The sequence below is a fragment of the Lissotriton helveticus genome, chromosome 12 (assembly GCF_964261635.1).
Source record: "Lissotriton helveticus chromosome 12, aLisHel1.1, whole genome shotgun sequence".
NCBI lineage: Eukaryota > Metazoa > Chordata > Amphibia > Caudata > Salamandridae > Lissotriton > Lissotriton helveticus.
Genome location: NC_136073.1, coordinates 213,515,234 through 213,532,881, shown reverse-complemented (window position 1 = coordinate 213,532,881; position 17,648 = coordinate 213,515,234). Strand labels below are relative to the sequence as shown.

General features: G+C 41.2%; 1 protein-coding gene across 1 annotated transcript in view; it reads left to right on the top strand.

Moving 5' to 3' along the window:
• Positions 1 to 17,648, top strand: part of ATP2C2 (ATPase secretory pathway Ca2+ transporting 2) — a 371,780-nt gene that overhangs the window by 271,669 nt on the left and 82,463 nt on the right. The window contains exons 12-14 of the mRNA XM_078670787.1: positions 8,533 to 8,657; positions 10,666 to 10,763; positions 13,471 to 13,572. Of these exons, the coding sequence (XP_078526913.1) occupies positions 8,533 to 8,657; positions 10,666 to 10,763; positions 13,471 to 13,572 (325 nt within the window). The remainder of the gene's footprint in view (positions 1 to 8,532; positions 8,658 to 10,665; positions 10,764 to 13,470; positions 13,573 to 17,648) is intronic.

Sequence of the window (17,648 nt, the reverse complement as noted above, 5' to 3'; positions counted from 1 at the left end):
AGGAGTATGTACCTTTCTACCCCCTTTAGGTTTCTCACTTCTTTTACTCTCCTTATTAGATCCCACATTCTGACCCCACTGATACTCTTTAATCTACTTTTGCCCCTCCTGTATCCTGCCAGCCAGACCAGCTCGTTGAGCCGGGGTTGGGGGGGGAGGAAGACACTTTTTATTTTGCTTACATGTATTTTTATTAAGATTGGCAGGGTGCGGGGCAGATAAACTACCTTTGCCCAGAGTGCTGCCTATAGCCCCCACTTTTCTCATCTCTGAGCTACTGAATATGGGTTGTGACTGTTGCCTAGCACATAGGATTTTCTTTTTCCTGCCTCTAAATATCTCCCCTTGCTCTCCTTTTGTTATTCATTAGTTCAGACTTAGTTGTCCCAAGGCAGAGAAGTGCCTCATCTCTTTATTAGCATTGGGTATTTATATATATATATATATACACAGAAGGCAGCCCTTCTGAGATCGGGTCCACGACCATAGGTTTAGCAGTCTCACCCTCCACACACCCAGCACCTACTCCCCACACTGATATGCTGTATCATCCCTCCCATTAAAAGGTCTCACCAACTTAGGCCTACAACCATTTATCGGCTTTAGTTCAGAGTTTGTAGACTGCAAATAGGCCTTGTGCAACTTCAACGTTTCAGTATTTAATCCCACTGGCTCAAAAATGCAGTTTTTTGAATTAAGACTATAACATCCAACATTGATGGCAAGGGGCTTGAACCAAGGACAACTGTTTCGCTCCCAAGTCAACTCTGTAGTGGGCCCTTGTTTTGCCATACTACGTATGCTGCAAACGTTTTTGTATCTTCTGTCCTTTATGGCTGGACAACAAGTGATACAAGCCCTGATCACAGAGAGTTAGGTCAATGGGAATGGACTCTACTTAGACCTACCTGACTACCTGATTGATAGGCTGCAGCTGGTCCAGAACGGGGCTATGTGCAACGGTTACGGGCTACCCCGCAATTTCCAATTATCAAGGCTTCTTCGTGATCTTCATTGGCTCCCGATCAGAAAAAGGATCAGTTTTAAGATTTTTCTTCTTGCCCAGAAAGCCTTATACTGAACTGGCCCAGGCAGCTTATGAGCTGGAATTAAGTTCTATACCACTTGGACAAACCTGCACTCTGCCAACCTTGGTCTTGCCAGAGTTCCGCGGGTTAAGAAGGCAACGTCCAGGGGCAGATCTTTCTCTCTCCCGTGGAATAAACTTCCTCTGGAACTCCGATGCATCAAGGTTACCCCCTTACTTCGATAAAAGCTCAAAACTTGGCTCTTTCCTAGTTTCTAAGTCCTTCCACTCATTCTACCTCGGTTGACCCTTCTGCATTAGCACCAGGAAACTCCTTGGAGTAACAGTTACGCTCCAAAAATATTATACATACATACATATATGAATGAACCAACAGCAAAGTTATATGGTATTGTGAGAGAAAGTTCTTGTTGACCAGCTTTTTGGATCCTTGAGGGATTACGGCCTTTTCACAGTTTTTTAAACAGGTTTTTCTGCGATAGGGAGGGGATCAGTTGAGTGCCCTCAAATCCACCACCATAGCAGACAGGGGCAGACAGTAGCAATAGTTGCGAGACAGCAATATAGGCAACCAGCAATACCCTGGAGGCACCAGACGCACCGCCTCATGCCGCTCCCTTCCTCAGCTCCCCGAGGCAGGCCGACATGTTTGTGGCTGCTATCCTCACAAGCTCACCTGGCAGCAGTGCTCGTAGGTGTCAAACACCGCTAGCTGCCGCCACCAAACTCCCACTTTTACACCCCCAAACAATGCCTCTGGATCTCTGGACTAAGATCTGAGGCTCGAATCTTCCTACTGCGGCATAGTTTGAATGCGCTTGCTGCCCGCAGCGTGATGTGACATCCTGGCATTCTGATGTTTCTGGGGTGGGCACGAGCGCAGTCAGGAGTCCCTCTGAAACCAACTCTAAAACAGCCCGTACTCCATGACATCCCTGACCATGGAACTCAATTTGTAAAAAAACATAACGCAAATAGCAATTTTACTTTGCATCCTCGTTAGTATTTTGCATTCATGTTCTCAAGAAAGCTTTTGACTCAGAGCATGGCAAACTGGCAGCTAGCTAGCAGAGAAGCACCACAATCTGAAATATATAAACCATAGTATTTAAAATAATATTCTCAAATCCGTTGGAATTTCTAAGACTTAGGAAAAAAGAAATGTAGCTAAAACATATAATAAGGGCAAGGATATTAGCACCACAAGAAGTTTAATAATAATAATCTAGATAAGGGAACAGGCAAGCTTTAGTGGATTCTCAAAACAAAGGGAAGGAAGGGGTGGAATAAAAGAGGAAATAAGTGGGGAAACATAAGTAAAACGTGAAAAAATAAAGAATGAGTTAATCGACTTTTCTCTATAAAGATTTAGATGTTTTGGATAGGCTTACAGACCGCGAAAAGATTACATAAAATTGTTAATATACTCTTGTAAAATTCCCAAATCCACCCAAACTAACTTTCAACCTATATTATGATTGAATTAAATCACTACTCCACCATAGTAATTATGTTGTTGTTCAGTGCATGCTCAGTATTTGGTATTGCCTTTATTTGTGAAGTTCAGGGTTTCATATTCTACCTTAAACTTCAAATGTGATATTTCATTTCTAATGTCACTTTTTTGGGGAAATCATAGCACCTTTTGTAACCGCAGAGCAGGCGTAGCAAAGACTCCAACTGTCTATTGTATGATACTTTTAATTGGTTAGAATGGACTTCTAGATTTTTCATGACATAGCTGCTTCACAGAGCACATGATTGTTTCTTTGCGGTATTCGTGCTTAACAGATACATGTACAGTGGCATCATATTTTAGACTGTTCTGGAGGGTCAACAGACGAGAACTACTGACTTGATTCACAGAACCTTTTACATGTGTAAATCAAACTTTCACGCAGAAGATTTGTTTCTTTTCTCATAAGATATTAATTCATAATATGAAGCTCTGCAGATATTTGACAGGGGGGGGGTGTCAGTTGCACCTGCACAATTTCAGCTAGGCGTTCAAAAATACTGCTGTCCAAAATGATAGCTGGTGGACTTAATTTCCAATCTTTCGTGCACTGGGTTAGACAATTTAAGAAATTTAAACATACATTTTGTTCCTTTTTCCTTATCTTTAGAAAATAATGTTCTGGTAGGTATTTCTTTCCACCCCACTCTCTTTAAATGTGGGTAATTATGTGGTATTTGTCAATAAAGTTTAAGTGTATCCTGGGAAGTGTGTGAAAGAGTGCAAATTATTTGAGGGTAATGGAAGGGGGCGGGGAGAAAACCATTAACAAGGTTCTGTGACGGAACCACGCATGCGTTTACCATGCATGCCTGTTCCACGTGTTTTTAACCACGCATGCCTTTACAACAAAAAATGCATTGTTAAGGAATGTATGGCAAAGACATATGTGGGGTTAAGACTTATCAGGTAAATCTTAACCACCTGATCCCTGCCCTCGCCCTAAACCCTAAAACTGCCCCCAAGCCCCGCATTAAAACCTAAAACTACACTCTCCCTCCTGAAAACCAACCCCCTCCCCTGAACCCTAAAATCTTTGCTGCCCCCCATAAGCCCTAAAAGTGACCCCGCCCTCCTCATAGCCCTGAAAACTACCCAAGGTCTAAAAACTTCCCCGACCCCGCCCCCCCAGCCCTTTAAAAACAAAAAAACGACCCGCTAGCCATGAAAACTATCCCTCAACCCCTTATATACTAACCCCTACCTCCCAAAATCCCTGCCCCACTCACCCCACTGTGTCCTCTCCCGATGCTTTCTGTTCCGCCCAGTAGCAACAGCTAGACCGTCCACTGCCTTAACCACTCATATGAGTGGTTAAGACATATGCGTGGTTACGGCAAGCTTGGTGGAGCTGGAGTGGTTGGAACACACGTGGCTCTGCCTGCATTATTCCGACTGTTACCCATTAACAATAATTTCTTTTTGTTAAGGAAAAATCAAAAGGAATTTCTTACATTTCGGAAATGTTCTAACCCTAGAATTGTGGAATTCCCCCAATGAGGACAGTCAAAAGACATAGAGCTAGGTGAGACAGCTGTAATCCGGGAAAATACAACATTCATAATTTTGCTTTGAAAATGCATCAGGGCTTTATAAATCGGATTTAGCACTGTAATCTCGCATAAGAAGGTATAGACTTATGCTCAGGTTTATTATTTGTTTTCCCTGTGAATCTTTCCTGATGCCCCGTTCAATTAGAATTGGAGCAAAAGCCAACTGCATTCAGATAAGGCAGCCGGACATAGTCCTAGTGAATCATCTCCCATTACTGTACACTGATGTGACCAACATTAAATGCTCATTTAGAGGATCTATGTTTGGAGTAGGAAATAGAGCACCTAGTATACTCCTACTACCCACAGTGCACTATTTACCAAATGTAGCGTGCCCAACCATTCAGAGCTCCAGGAGTCCACAATGAGACATAGCTTTTAGTATCGGAGTTTGTACATTCAATTGTTACATATTTTGCCTCTTTACAGCTTTTTGTCCACCAGCAAACCTCCCCAGGTTGGTCCTGGCAAAACTCGGAATCCTTGTTGTTGTGCAAATTAAGGCCTAAGGGGCAGATGTACGACTGTTTTTAGCGGTCGCAAACTGGAATTCAGCTAGTCTGCGACCGCAAAATTGGTCAGCCCCATGTACAAACCATATTTTGCGAGTCAGTAACCTATTAGCAACTCGGAAAATATGGTTTGCAACTCACTATTAGGAAGGGGAATGCAAAGGGCGTCCCTTCCTAATAGCGGGTGTGACTGCAATGTATGATTGTTTTGCGACCGCATTTGCCATCGCAAAACACTCGCAGTTTACCACCCTTTTCTAAAGGCTGGTAAGCCACTCACAACGGAAAGGGGTGCATAGGGGACCCCTTCCCCTTTGTGAATGGGTGCGAAAATATTTTTTAAGAGCAAGCAGCCTGCCCTTAACTGAAAAGTTTAGTTTTTCTTTTTTAAATGCATCCCGTTTTCCTTTAAGGAAAATGGGCTGCATTAAAAAAAAATCTGCTTTAGGAAAAAAGCAATCACAGACATGGTGGTCTGCTGACCCCAGCAGGCTACCATCCCTGCGAGTGCTAGCCATTCCCAATGTGGTCGCAAATTGCGACTGCCTCATGAATATTAATGAGGCATGCAATTTGCGACCCATAGGGAATTGCAAACAGTGTCTGAGACACTGTTGTACATTCACTTTTGCTTGGAGCTATTCGATGCAATTTGCGACTCGCAAAAGTGAATGTTCGTACATCTGGCCCTAAGTGCTTTATGTATATTTTTATCCATTTAGAACTGTGAGTAGTATGTGAACATATGACACTGAAGGTGTATGCCTCGATGACATCTGTTCTTAAACTCCGAACCATAAAAAAGAAAGATTTATTATTAGTCTAAAAATAAGCACGGGTCAGATGTGGGACAAAAAGTTTTCACGGTGCACATGTACAGTTTTTGCATGTGCAGACATAAGACCAATAATGCCACAAAAGAGATATGTCAACTAATAACATCCCCCTAACACAGAAGGATTCCTGGATATCCTCACAGGTGACAAGAAGTACTCTACAAATCTATTGATTGATTGATTGATTCTGCTAAGTAACTAATGGTCATTGCACAGATAAACCATGAAAATTATTTTCCTTATTTCCACAAAAGTGACTCATGCGGAATAGCAATTGCACTAATCCACTTTACAAACTGTACTGAGAACTGGTGGTAGTTTTTTTCACTACCTACATGGTGATTGAGTGACTTAGATGTCACAAATTGATATTTTCCTTAAAGTTAAAAAAATAAAGATCACTCATTCAGAATTGCTCCTATGGCGCTGTGGAATAAACAACAGTGAAATGGGATCTAGTACGATTTTCCCGAAAGTTTCAACGTTTTCTGATGCTGCATAGCTCCCCTCTACCCATCAGTAGCCATTCTCTGAATAATGGAAAACTCATTTGGGAAACTTTTGCTTGTTTCCCTTTTTAGGTCAAAAATAGTTCCCATCCCTAAATTAATACCAAGTAAACAATAACTTTTTATTGAAGTTTCGGCATCCTAAATATCACCTGTGCCATGCATAGGGATTGAATAAACTTCTTTGCATAAAGCTACATCTAAATGCAAACAAAGAGTTTTATACCGTATACAAATGAGAAACCATCACATATAGTTGACGTCTATATGAGTTTGGGGTTATCTATCCATGCACATAGAGTGGATTTTTGGCTTCGAAATCTGCTATTCCCACCCTGAACCATGGTGGGGTTTTCAAATTATTCTGTCCTCTGACTGTTGTGCTTAGTGTACAACAGTACCGGGTCGCAAAGGATAGCAGTAATACCTGCCGCACTGTCCACAATCAAGGATATCACCCGCACTTCCGGTTACCCAAAGGAAGACTTAGCGCTCATTACTTAAGTTATAGGCCAAAATGGGAACTATAACACAGTCAGTTACTGAGCCATTGAACTTGTTGACAAAGAGAGGTGAGTCACTATACTTACCTGTATATCTGCTCAGCCTTATATTAGAGACCGCTCCCTCCTGGTCCTGATGAAAGCCTCCTGACCCGCACGGGGATAACCTGGCTGAAACATGTCGACCCTTCACTAGGTGCAATGTGAAGGAAGTAACCTGAATATCCTTCCAAGAAATGAAGAGTCAGGAAGACAGTAAAGAATACAAACCAAATAAATTTATTAGTAAGGCGCTGCAGTGGAGCCTATTCTGACCAGCCTCATAAGATAGCAGATGAGGGACTGACATCAGAACCCTTCATAAACAATAATATGCATCTTCCAACACACTAAGACCCCGCCCAGGTTGGAATTTTCCAGCTCGGGCACTGGTGAACAAAGGAGGTACAGAAGGATGTGCTACCACCTGTAGAATGGGTGCATATTATCACACTCTCAAGGTCGCCTTGTTCGAGCTCAGCGCTTTCTAGTGTGGGAGCAGGGCTACGAGAGAGGAAAGGACTGCAAACACAGAGCAAGCTATTCATTAGCGTTAGAATCCAATCTTGAATAAAATAAGGAGTAGTAACTCGAAGCAGCTTTTATTGAGGCAGACAGTCTGAGACAGAAGCTTATTTAGATCATAGTACAAAATGGCGACAATAGACAAGGTGGTGCCGCAAATGCTAACTTAACTCGCACAATGCTAGAAGGTGGCAGCTAAATGCATTTGCAGTCCAACAAATGGACCAGTAAAGCATCCTGCTTTCACAGTTTGTAACCCTTTCCTCTCCTGAACAATAAGATACAACACACAGGTGAGAAGATAATTTGTTTAGCTTCATCACTCACGACTCCTGCGAACTAGACAGTCTCCCTCTGGGTGGAGGACAGCAGAGTATCTGGAGAACTGGATACTCCGGCGTTAAGACCCGATAATGATGCTATCCACCAAACCACACCGGCGGAGAATCAAGATACACCACACAATGTGCTAGTGGTGTTGAGGCTCTCCATCACAATTTTTTGGAGACTATGGAAAAAGGACTCCGGTGATTCATTCTCATTGATTATAAGCATGTAAAACTGGGAAGCTGAATGAATTTCTGCTTCTCCCTCCTTCTTATACTTTGTTGTATAATCTGTTCAAGTTCATACATTTTGCCAGGTCTTGCCTGAGTATCTGTTTAAGTATTGGAGCCAAATGGAATCAAATTATATACATTGTTCCGCTGGTGTCGTCTTGTTATGGTGCCAGGCAATTTAACATCAGTCTTAGAAGCCAACCTTTGCACCAATGAACTATTGCCACATGATTTTGCAGTGATCATTTGTCCAAATATTTTTGTATTGGTCATCGATGCAACTCTCACTAGCACTGGTGCAAAATTACCTGGAACTAGTACAATTTATGTGATCTTGCCATGGCATTTATATACTTAGGTATGCATAGCCTTAGAAATACAATGGCGAAGGTGAAACTATACATAGCAGAGTGCAGAGATGTAATAGGGCAGGATGAACTATTAAATCGAATATGACACAACTTTAGATTCTTTGGAGCTGTATAACTTTTCTTGACACAACCAGAAGCACTGTACCAGCTTTCATCTTTGTTTGTTTTTACAATTAATTTATTCTGAGATCCTGTAGCCATCTAGGCTTACTGTGATAGATTTGCTAAACTTGTATGCTTGACTGACGATTCAATCCTTGATCCTGCAATATGTTTTATTTCTTGTCCTCTTCGGTTGTGAGAGATTAGTAGAGTGTGTGCTCAGGGTTTAGTTTAGATGTGGTTTAAGTAGGTTAGTGTGAAAAATCTTGGGAGATCTTTGTAGAGTCATGTGTGGGTGGGTGTGGAGACATTTTTCACACTTGGTGATCGACTGTTCATTGCTCAACCAGAGTAAAGTGTTTGCTATCTGTATATTGCAGTGTTTTAGCATATTGAAGACCAGCTAGAGTCTGTCAATGTTGAGATCAAAACCTTGTGTTTTTCATTTCCTGTTTTAGTTTGGCAGTGGCAGCCATTCCAGAGGGCCTGCCCATTGTTGTAACAGTAACTCTTGCACTCGGCGTCATGAGGATGGCAAAGAAGAGGGTGATTGTTAAAAAGTTGCCGATAGTGGAAACTTTGGGTAAGTTAACATGATAGTTTAAATGATATCCATAATGGCTGAAAAATCTCAATGACAAAAAATGCCACTTTCCCGCAACACAGACACTCATGAAACTTTGCTTGTGTCCATTGATATTGCAAACAGCCCGCAATCAAAAATAACCACCAGTAAACATGACAGTAGGGCAGACTACATACATACTAGATGATGCTATTTAGGTAATGGTATTTGGAAAGCCCTCTTTCGGGTACCAATATGGAGAACTGGGACCTCTTACATAAATTTTAGTTTTCTTAAGTTAATGTTATGAACTTGAAAAATGGATTTATGGTTGGAATTCGAAAAGGCTGATTCGCAGAATTGGGGTATTTGGAATGTTCTGGCCCTAGGTCTCTTACAACCAAAGAACATCAGTAAGATTGATCTTCCACTGATACAACTATGCTATTCGGGTTAGTAGTGAAAGTATCAGCGTTCTTCATTCAAGACATTCAGTTAACAATTGTAAATGTGGTGAAAACCCACAAGTTGACTTTGTTAAAATTCACAAGCATTAGAAAATGGCTTTTTACCCCCAATTTGTGCATTTAACTTATTATATTTTATTATTTTCCGCAAAAACATTCAGTACAGCCTGTTTCCATTTCAATGCATTAATAACAATCACATTCCAAGACAACGCATTCTTGATTACAGCCCCATCCACCATTGCCCTCGAGCACATAATAGCCCCACATCTTGGTATGTTTCTGTGGACAATCCCTCACTTGGTAAATTGGCCGTTCCATTTTAGAACATCAGTTTACTTGCACCCGACACTATGCCAAGCTGAGGGTATTTCTATTTATGGGCAATGTCCCTTCTGGCAACCACTGTGACCAATCCCACAAGTGTTCGTTCACATTAGAGACCACCTAAATCTTCCACAATGCCTGCAGATCCACCCTCTGGGTTAGTTCCACCGATCTGTCAAGAACCCATAACAGTCTTCTCAATGCCCCGCCAGAACCCTGCTATGTCGAGGCAGGACCAAACGACATCAAAAAATATGCATCCATATGAGCGCAGAGAAAACAGTTTTGCTGGGCAATTTTCCCAGGGTGCCACAAAAACTTGGATGTCAAATATATAGTGTGCAGGCACTGCAGCTGGGTCTCTATTTCTCAAGGGCTATGCGGGCATCCTCCTAATCCACGTCCTCCGGGAGACCCACCCATACCTTCCACTTCTGCCAAAGAGCTAGAAACAATTCAAGGGCATTAATCACCAATGTACGAAATGAACAGAATATTGCACCTTTACCAAGGCAGCCCATTAAATCAAGTGGAAGAGGGTTGGGGGAGTGTAGCCACAGTAGTCTAAGGGTATAAACACAGAGGAAGAATTAAACATTTTCCAGTAGAAGTTTGGGTCTACAACAAGATTGTTGAAAGATAAGCCCCAATCACCAGATGCAGCAGGCAGATGTAGATCGTAGATATGTTTATTTAGGGACAGCGTCTCATCCACCAGCCAGTGGTCCAGTGAATGTTTCCTCTGTTGTGCGCCATTCAAATAATTACCACATCATCACTCTAGAATCACACAAGCTGTGATGACGCCATAGCCATCTTGATGCTTGCATATTAGATTCTCTCATACAGAATACCACAAAGATGTCAAGGAAAAGGACTTTTGTGGTATGCGCAGAAGTAATGTATTATTTTTTTGTTTTTATGCACTTTTATCTAGTGATTACAAAACCAATACGTTTCTAAGACTAACAACTACTTCACAGAAAGATCAGCAGATCCAATAAGTTCCCTTTGAGCAGGAGTAATGAGGAAAACTCATCTGTAACTATTTGAAGGCACAGGAAAGAGATTGAAATTAGACCCAAGAGTAGGGAGAAACATGTTACATAGTGTGTAGTGTTACACATGGAAGAGAAATTTGCAGCCTTTATGTCCTGCTTGTCCTCATTTTCCTCCCATCTTCATGTATCTGTATTGACAACAAAAACTTGATAAGTGCATATTTCTTGTAGGTTGCTGCAATGTCATCTGTTCAGACAAGACCGGAACCTTGACGGCCAATGAGATGACAGTCACGCAACTGGTGACATCAGATGGGATCCACGCAGAGGTACACACTGGGAAATAAGCCTGCTCTTGCACACCCTTGGCCCCTCACAGGAAGTGACGTCATCAGAAGGCTAGATTTCTTCTTACTTGAAAGTGAAGCATTTGTTCAACACATATTGAACTTCCTGTATATGCATCAAAACAATGCATCTGTGGCTTTTGAAGCAAAGGGTATCTGGCTGTTGGCAAATGGGGAAATTTACCCACTGGTGACTTTGTAAAACGCATGTAGGCTGCCAAGCTCATACACTTACTGATGGGACCCAAGCAGGAGGTGCCTGTCAAGATTTCTCTCACATACTCTTGAGATCGGTCTGTTCCCTACGTCCGAGTTTCCCAAACAATCCGCAGGGTGCAAGTTACACATTCCCAGGGCTCCCAGCTGTGATTCTACCTTTAGTACCAAACTTGGACTATGCTCAACATTCATTAAATTTCACAGTTATCCCTTATTCAAAGTATATGATTCTACCACACCTGCTCTGAGTGTGTGAGGTGTGCTTGTATTCCTTCCACATTTAATTGGCCAAAACCTGCTTAACAGCTGGAATGAGAGTTTTTCTGTGCGGAACAATGCATTACGTGTGCAGGTCGACCAGTAGACCGTGCCTGTGATGACTAGGGTATTTCTGAGGTGTGTTGAAACTCAGAAGACATTCGGTGCTAGGCTTTGACTAATGTGTGGGTGCGACCAAGTGAGAATGCTCCTGTCTGCTCTCCCACCCACTCTCTAAGTATGCAGGTGTAGGTGAGGATACCCCAGGCTGCACAGAACTGGAATAGGGCGTGTATCGAGACATATACTGTGTGATGTTGACATTTAACACAATAGGACATGTATTTTTAGTGCCATTTTGGTTAGTTAGGTATGTTGGAAAATATGATGCATGTTGAAAAATGTGATGTAATTTATGCAATGACAGAACCAGACTATCCTTCTTTGAACACAATTATCTTCTGAAGCCAGGCTGAAGGGAGCAAGGGAGGGTTTACCGGTGCTTTGTACTTTCTCTCTTCTTGAACCTTACACATGATCCCCAAGGGCACCTAAATGTGGGTGCGTGCAGGCTTTTATCTCCCGGCTTTGGTGGGTGAAGGAGAAGTGTGAATGTTTTTTTTCAATGACAAAATTTACATGAAAGAGCGTTGTGGTAAGATAAGTTCAGTATCTTTGAAATAGTAAACATCCCCCTCTCTCCTCGAAAAATCTTCTTCTCCAGAAGAGATGTTATAATTTGGATTCATAGTAAAATGAGCCTGTCAGGAGAGGTGTGTGCAACCATCATTCCCCTGATGTTTTATTTATGTATTTATTTATTTAAAAGGTTTTATATAGCGCTGCTGGACCTGAGAGTATCAGAGCGCTTTACATAGTGATAACACAAGAACATATTAAGTACAATATACAGTTGAAAGTGAACAGGAAAATTAAAAGAAAAAAACAATGTGTTAAGTAAGTTATAGGGGTAAGGAGAGCAGAATAGTAGAGGGACAGGGAGAGTTGAGACTAGTGAGATCACACATTGATGTGACCATTAACAACATACATATATGATTAACAACATACATATATGACAAAATTGTATATGGAGGAAATAAGGTGTCTGTACCGTTGATATGACAGCTATGTCTTATTAGGATGTGGAATAGAACAAGCTGAACTTTTAGAAAATTGCATATATAATAACATTAATGGTAACCTACTAACAGACCGCTTTAGTTGCCTGTGTAGATTTTGTGACTGATAATTGGAGGTGGGATTTCCCTATCAAGAGATTCACAATTAATGCAGGCTTTTCTGTGCGAACCCTTCATTCGGCGGCGCAGGGCATAATCGTAGGCAATGCTTTGCACCCAGGATGTGCAGGGCATGGCCAAAGGGTACTGTTGTACACTGTGGGTTATGTAACATTCATACCGGTACTGAGTGCACACCTTGGCCCCAGGGAAAGCCCTAAACTCAACACGTTCTGTGCAAACCCAAAGTCTTGTTAAGTCCACACAGGGCTGGGTGTGGGTTCTGGCCTTAGGGGGAAAAAAACCTCATTAATTTCCCATTTGAACACTGTCACATCTGATCTCAACAGTGACATGTCCCGGGTCATGAGCATTGAACTGGGGCATGTTTTTGGTTGTGGTGTTAAATATAACAGGCACATTTAAGTAGATGAAGGTTTTTAATTAAATCGGTTACAGCACTTTGAGAGTTTTTAAGGTAAGGTAAAACTGTAGTCCTGAATTGATAGGGCTGGTGTCGGTGTTGGACAACAAGCCCGCACTGGAGATCCAACCTTCTTTTTAAAACTCGAAAAAATAGTTTTAGCGCCGCCCTTAGGGTTAAAATGTTCCTACCATATTATGTCTGCGTGAGTGCAATGGTGCACACACGGTCCCCACCTCCCAGGAGAGGACTGTTTTAGCACACAAGTGCTCTGTTTATAGGTTATTGCTGCAAGAGTACAAATTTACACTTTCTGTTCCCTCAGCTGACCGGTCCACCGCAATTTAACTGTGCACATTCTATCTGAGCTGTTTCACTGTCACCTTCCCCTGGGGCGTGGGCGTGGGTGTGTGTGTCTGTCTGTCTGCCACCCATGTGTCTTAACCAAATGGCTCTTCTCTTGTGGACACTAAATGGTCATCTCTTGCTGCTGTACACTGTTTACTTCCTGGTAGCATACTGACACAGTGCATTATCCTTTCCCCAGGTCAGTGGTGTTGGCTACAATGCAAACGGCTGTGTGACCCTGTTACCCATGAAGCAAGAAGTTCATGAATTTGCAAACATTTCTGTCGGCAAGCTGGTGGAGGTACGTGGCAGACATTTGACTTTCTAATCCTAACGTTCCTCAAGGTAATGCTGATGTGGTTTGCAAATATTGTATCACACGTCTCAAAGGAAACCGCATTGTTTTCACATTAAAGGCGTTGGAACAAGGCCACTCCCACCTTGTTCTATTCCAATTCAGTTCTCCGAAAAAACACAAGGATTGTCTGGACAGTAATACATGCAAAACCTTACTTGTGTGGCTATTGGACCAGAAAGCAATGGAGTAAATTCACAAAATTGCCAGGAGTAGCGGAAGTGACATCGCAGACCCTTTGACCTTCACTTTCACTCACACACATATTCATATGGGCACACACTCCCACATAAATACACTCTCTCCCACAAGTATGCACGCCACATACATTTAAAAGCATGTTTTACTTACCTCAGCTGCCAGGGAGGCTTATTTTTCGGCTGAGCTAAATTTTTATTACACTAATAGTGGAAAAAAGTGTATGTGTGTGTATATATATATATATATATATATATATATATATATATATATATATATATATATATATATATTCACTGAAAAAACCATAGGTTATAGACCATGTATAGTTAGGAATTAGCATTTACAATACCTTGAAAATTCACTGAAAAAACCATAGGTTATAGACCATATATAGTTAGGAATTAGCATTTACAAAACCTTGAAAATTCACTGAAAAAACCATAGGTTATAGACCATATATCGTTAGGAATTAGCATTTACAAAACCTTATTTTACTCACACAAAACCATTGAAATTCCATATATAGTTAGTTGCACTAACTATATATCGCGCACCCGCAATCCACTGCTGATGATGTCACATATTACATCATTCATGACATGGTCAGTGACATCACTGATGACATCACTGATGACATCTCAAATGACATCACTGATGACATGACTGATAACAACATCCAGTGATTTTTTGTTTCTGTAAAGTTTAAATATGTCTTACATATTGAAGATTGAGTGGATGTGTAAGTGTCTGGACGAAGGATTTAGTAGGTGCATGACTAACTGTATGAGTGAGTGATTAAATGTGTCTCACTGAGTGCATGGGTTAGTGACTAAACTGTCTTAATTTGTGCATCATTATGTCTGTTGTTCTGTAAACTGCTGCATGTGTTGATCAGTAGCTGTATGAGTAACTATATGGGTTATTGATTGATTGCCCAAGTATTTGTATGGGAGACTGAGTGTGTGTGTGTGTGGCTGGCTGGGAGGTGTGTGACTCTGTGCAGATCAATGTGTACTTGTATCAATGATTGTATAAGAAGGTAAGTATGTGTTACTATATGTTTGAAAATGTAAGGTGCTCTATGTTTAACTGTATAGACAAGAAAATGGAAGTGTCATTGATTCTTTACATGACTGACTAGGTGAGTGAGTAACTCCATGGATGAGTGGCAGACTGTGAGTGTCTGTATAGGTGTATGAGTGCATATGATAGTGTTGTAAAGATGAGTGATTGTATGTATGAATGATTGTATGGGTGAATGAGTGAAGGTGTGTGTAGACGTAGGAATCAGTGAGTGCGTATGTAGTAACTAGTATTGGTGTGTCAATGGTTTCAAAAATTATACTCTGTATTTAACACTGGGTGAAACAGAGGTTATATTAAAATGTGAGGAGATGCATTGTATTGTCACATGAATGATATCATCAGTGATGTGGTCATTGATGTCAAATGAGATGTCATCAGTGATGTCATCAGTGATGTCATTTGAGATGTCATCAGTGATGTCATCAGTGATGTCACTGACCATGTCATGAATGATGTAATATGTGACATCATCAGCAGTGGATTGCGGGTGCGCGATATATAGTTAGTGCAACTAACTATATATGGAATTTCAATGGTTTTGTGTGAGTAAAATAAGGTTTTGTAAATGCTAATTCCTAACGATATATGGTCTATAACCTATGGTTTTTTCAGTGAATTTTCAAGGTTTTGTAAATGCTAATTCCTAACTATATATGGTCTATAACCTATGGTTTTTTCAGTGAATTTTCAAGGTTTTGTAAATGCTAATTCCTAACTATATATGGTCTATAACCTATGGTTTTTTCAGTGAATTTCAATGGTTTTTTAATAGCAAATATCATTAGCTGTTGAATGTCAAGTACGTGGTAAGTAAAAACATTTTCGTGTTTATGCACACTGATCTGCTTTGAATGCTGCCCCCCCCCCCCTCATTTCTATTAGGAGTACTCTCTCTTTGCAGATAGTGAAAGGTAGTTAACGCAGGCCTTTGCCCCCGTTGTAATACGTCGTGCCTGCTTCTCTCTCCATTTGATTGATTGTTATCCAAGCATTTACTGTTTTAGAATTGGTTCTCTTTGGTTTATTCTCTATTTACAAACAAACACAGAGTCGCAATACTCTGTTTAGTCTTTGCAGATAACGAAAAATCGTGTAAAAAAACAAAAGGAATCGAGCAAAATCAGTAGGCCACTAATGGGATCTCTTTTTGACCTCGCTAAAATAGAAACATTAGGAACAACCCCTCATGACAAATACGAAACTAGTGAGATGAACTGAACTCCACACAATGATGGCTGCAAAACAGCTCGGCTCCGCCACCCACCCCGCCCAAAATAACGATAAAGAGTGGCTGCCATGATTGGTTGCGGAATGGCCACGACGGAGCTACGAAATGGTGGTGCTCTCATGCTAACCCCAGCTTCAGTCTGAAACATCCAGAAACACTGTAGACTACCAATTCGATCAGTTCCGGTAGCGCCCCAATGTAACCCGGTAGAGAAGAACTAGCCCTCCCCTCTTTGACTGATGGTTCTTGTTGCCTGTCCCTTCTGTTGTCATTTAACAGAACTATTTAGCCTGCTGAAAGGGGTTGTGTTCCGACCGCTGGTTGGTGGAGACATTTTGACTATATTCTGGACCTGCGTTGTCGCGTAATGCGTCATATGACGCGCCGCGTTAGCGCATCCGGAAGTCATCCGGGGCGCGACGCGCAGCGCGTAACGTAAGCATAACAAGTCATGTGACTTGTTAATAAAACTTTTCATTGGTTCATTTTACTTTTCTTATTCTAATGATGAAAGGCTTGGTCATATGACCTAAAAATTACGCTTTTTATTACTTCCGAACATTATTTTTTCTTAAATATATGTTATAATGTTCCAGGCTAATGTACTTTCCCGGAAAATTTACAACTGTCCTGCAAGTAAAATATATTCTTTTTTCGAGAAAAAGAGCGTTTCTTCGTCCCATGACGGAGCCGTTGAGCAAAAGAGGGTCGACCTGCTGTCTTAGTCGCCGATACGCCTGAATATGAGATTCTTATCGATCACTTTATGTTGCAGGAGTAGAAAACACAACAGCCCTTGACCATTTATCTTTACTGCGTTCCTGCGTATTATACCTTTTACCCTTCATGTAATTGGTCTGCTTTATTTCACTTGCCTTTTAATGATTCTAAAACAGTGACTATTATTAAAAACTTTACCAATGTATATACTACTACCATGTTTTCTTTTAAAAACCTTTATTGTGAAAATTTCATTATACAAATACGAGCCTATAACCACGTGGGCCGGCCACGGAGCAAACTGTAATCGTATATGATGAGTAGACATTTACACTGTAGAGGAACGTAACGTGCGGGCTATTAGGTTGCAAGAACTAAGGTGTCTAACAGTTGCGGAATTGGTGGACGTACATTTTATAATTAAAATACGACAGGGCCAGTTACAATAAAATTATCTAGATATACATTTGCGGGCAAGTACCATGGGTGACGTTAATTCGAACTTTCAATAGTACAGTAATCAATAACACATCAGAACTTAATATCAATAGGGATGTCGAAATATTCAATCAATTCTCGTCCCCGCCCGCCATGTGCTTCAAAACTGCATACGTATCTCGTGATTTCAAGGTTCTGCAACCAGTACACAACAAGGAGTTACGAGTCCCATTTATTCCAGCGCCATTTTGGGCGAGGACGGGCAGGTCCAGGATATAGTCAAAATGTCTCTAGCAACCATCGACTATGATGATGTTCATATGCTGTATTTATTAGAGTAACACTCATC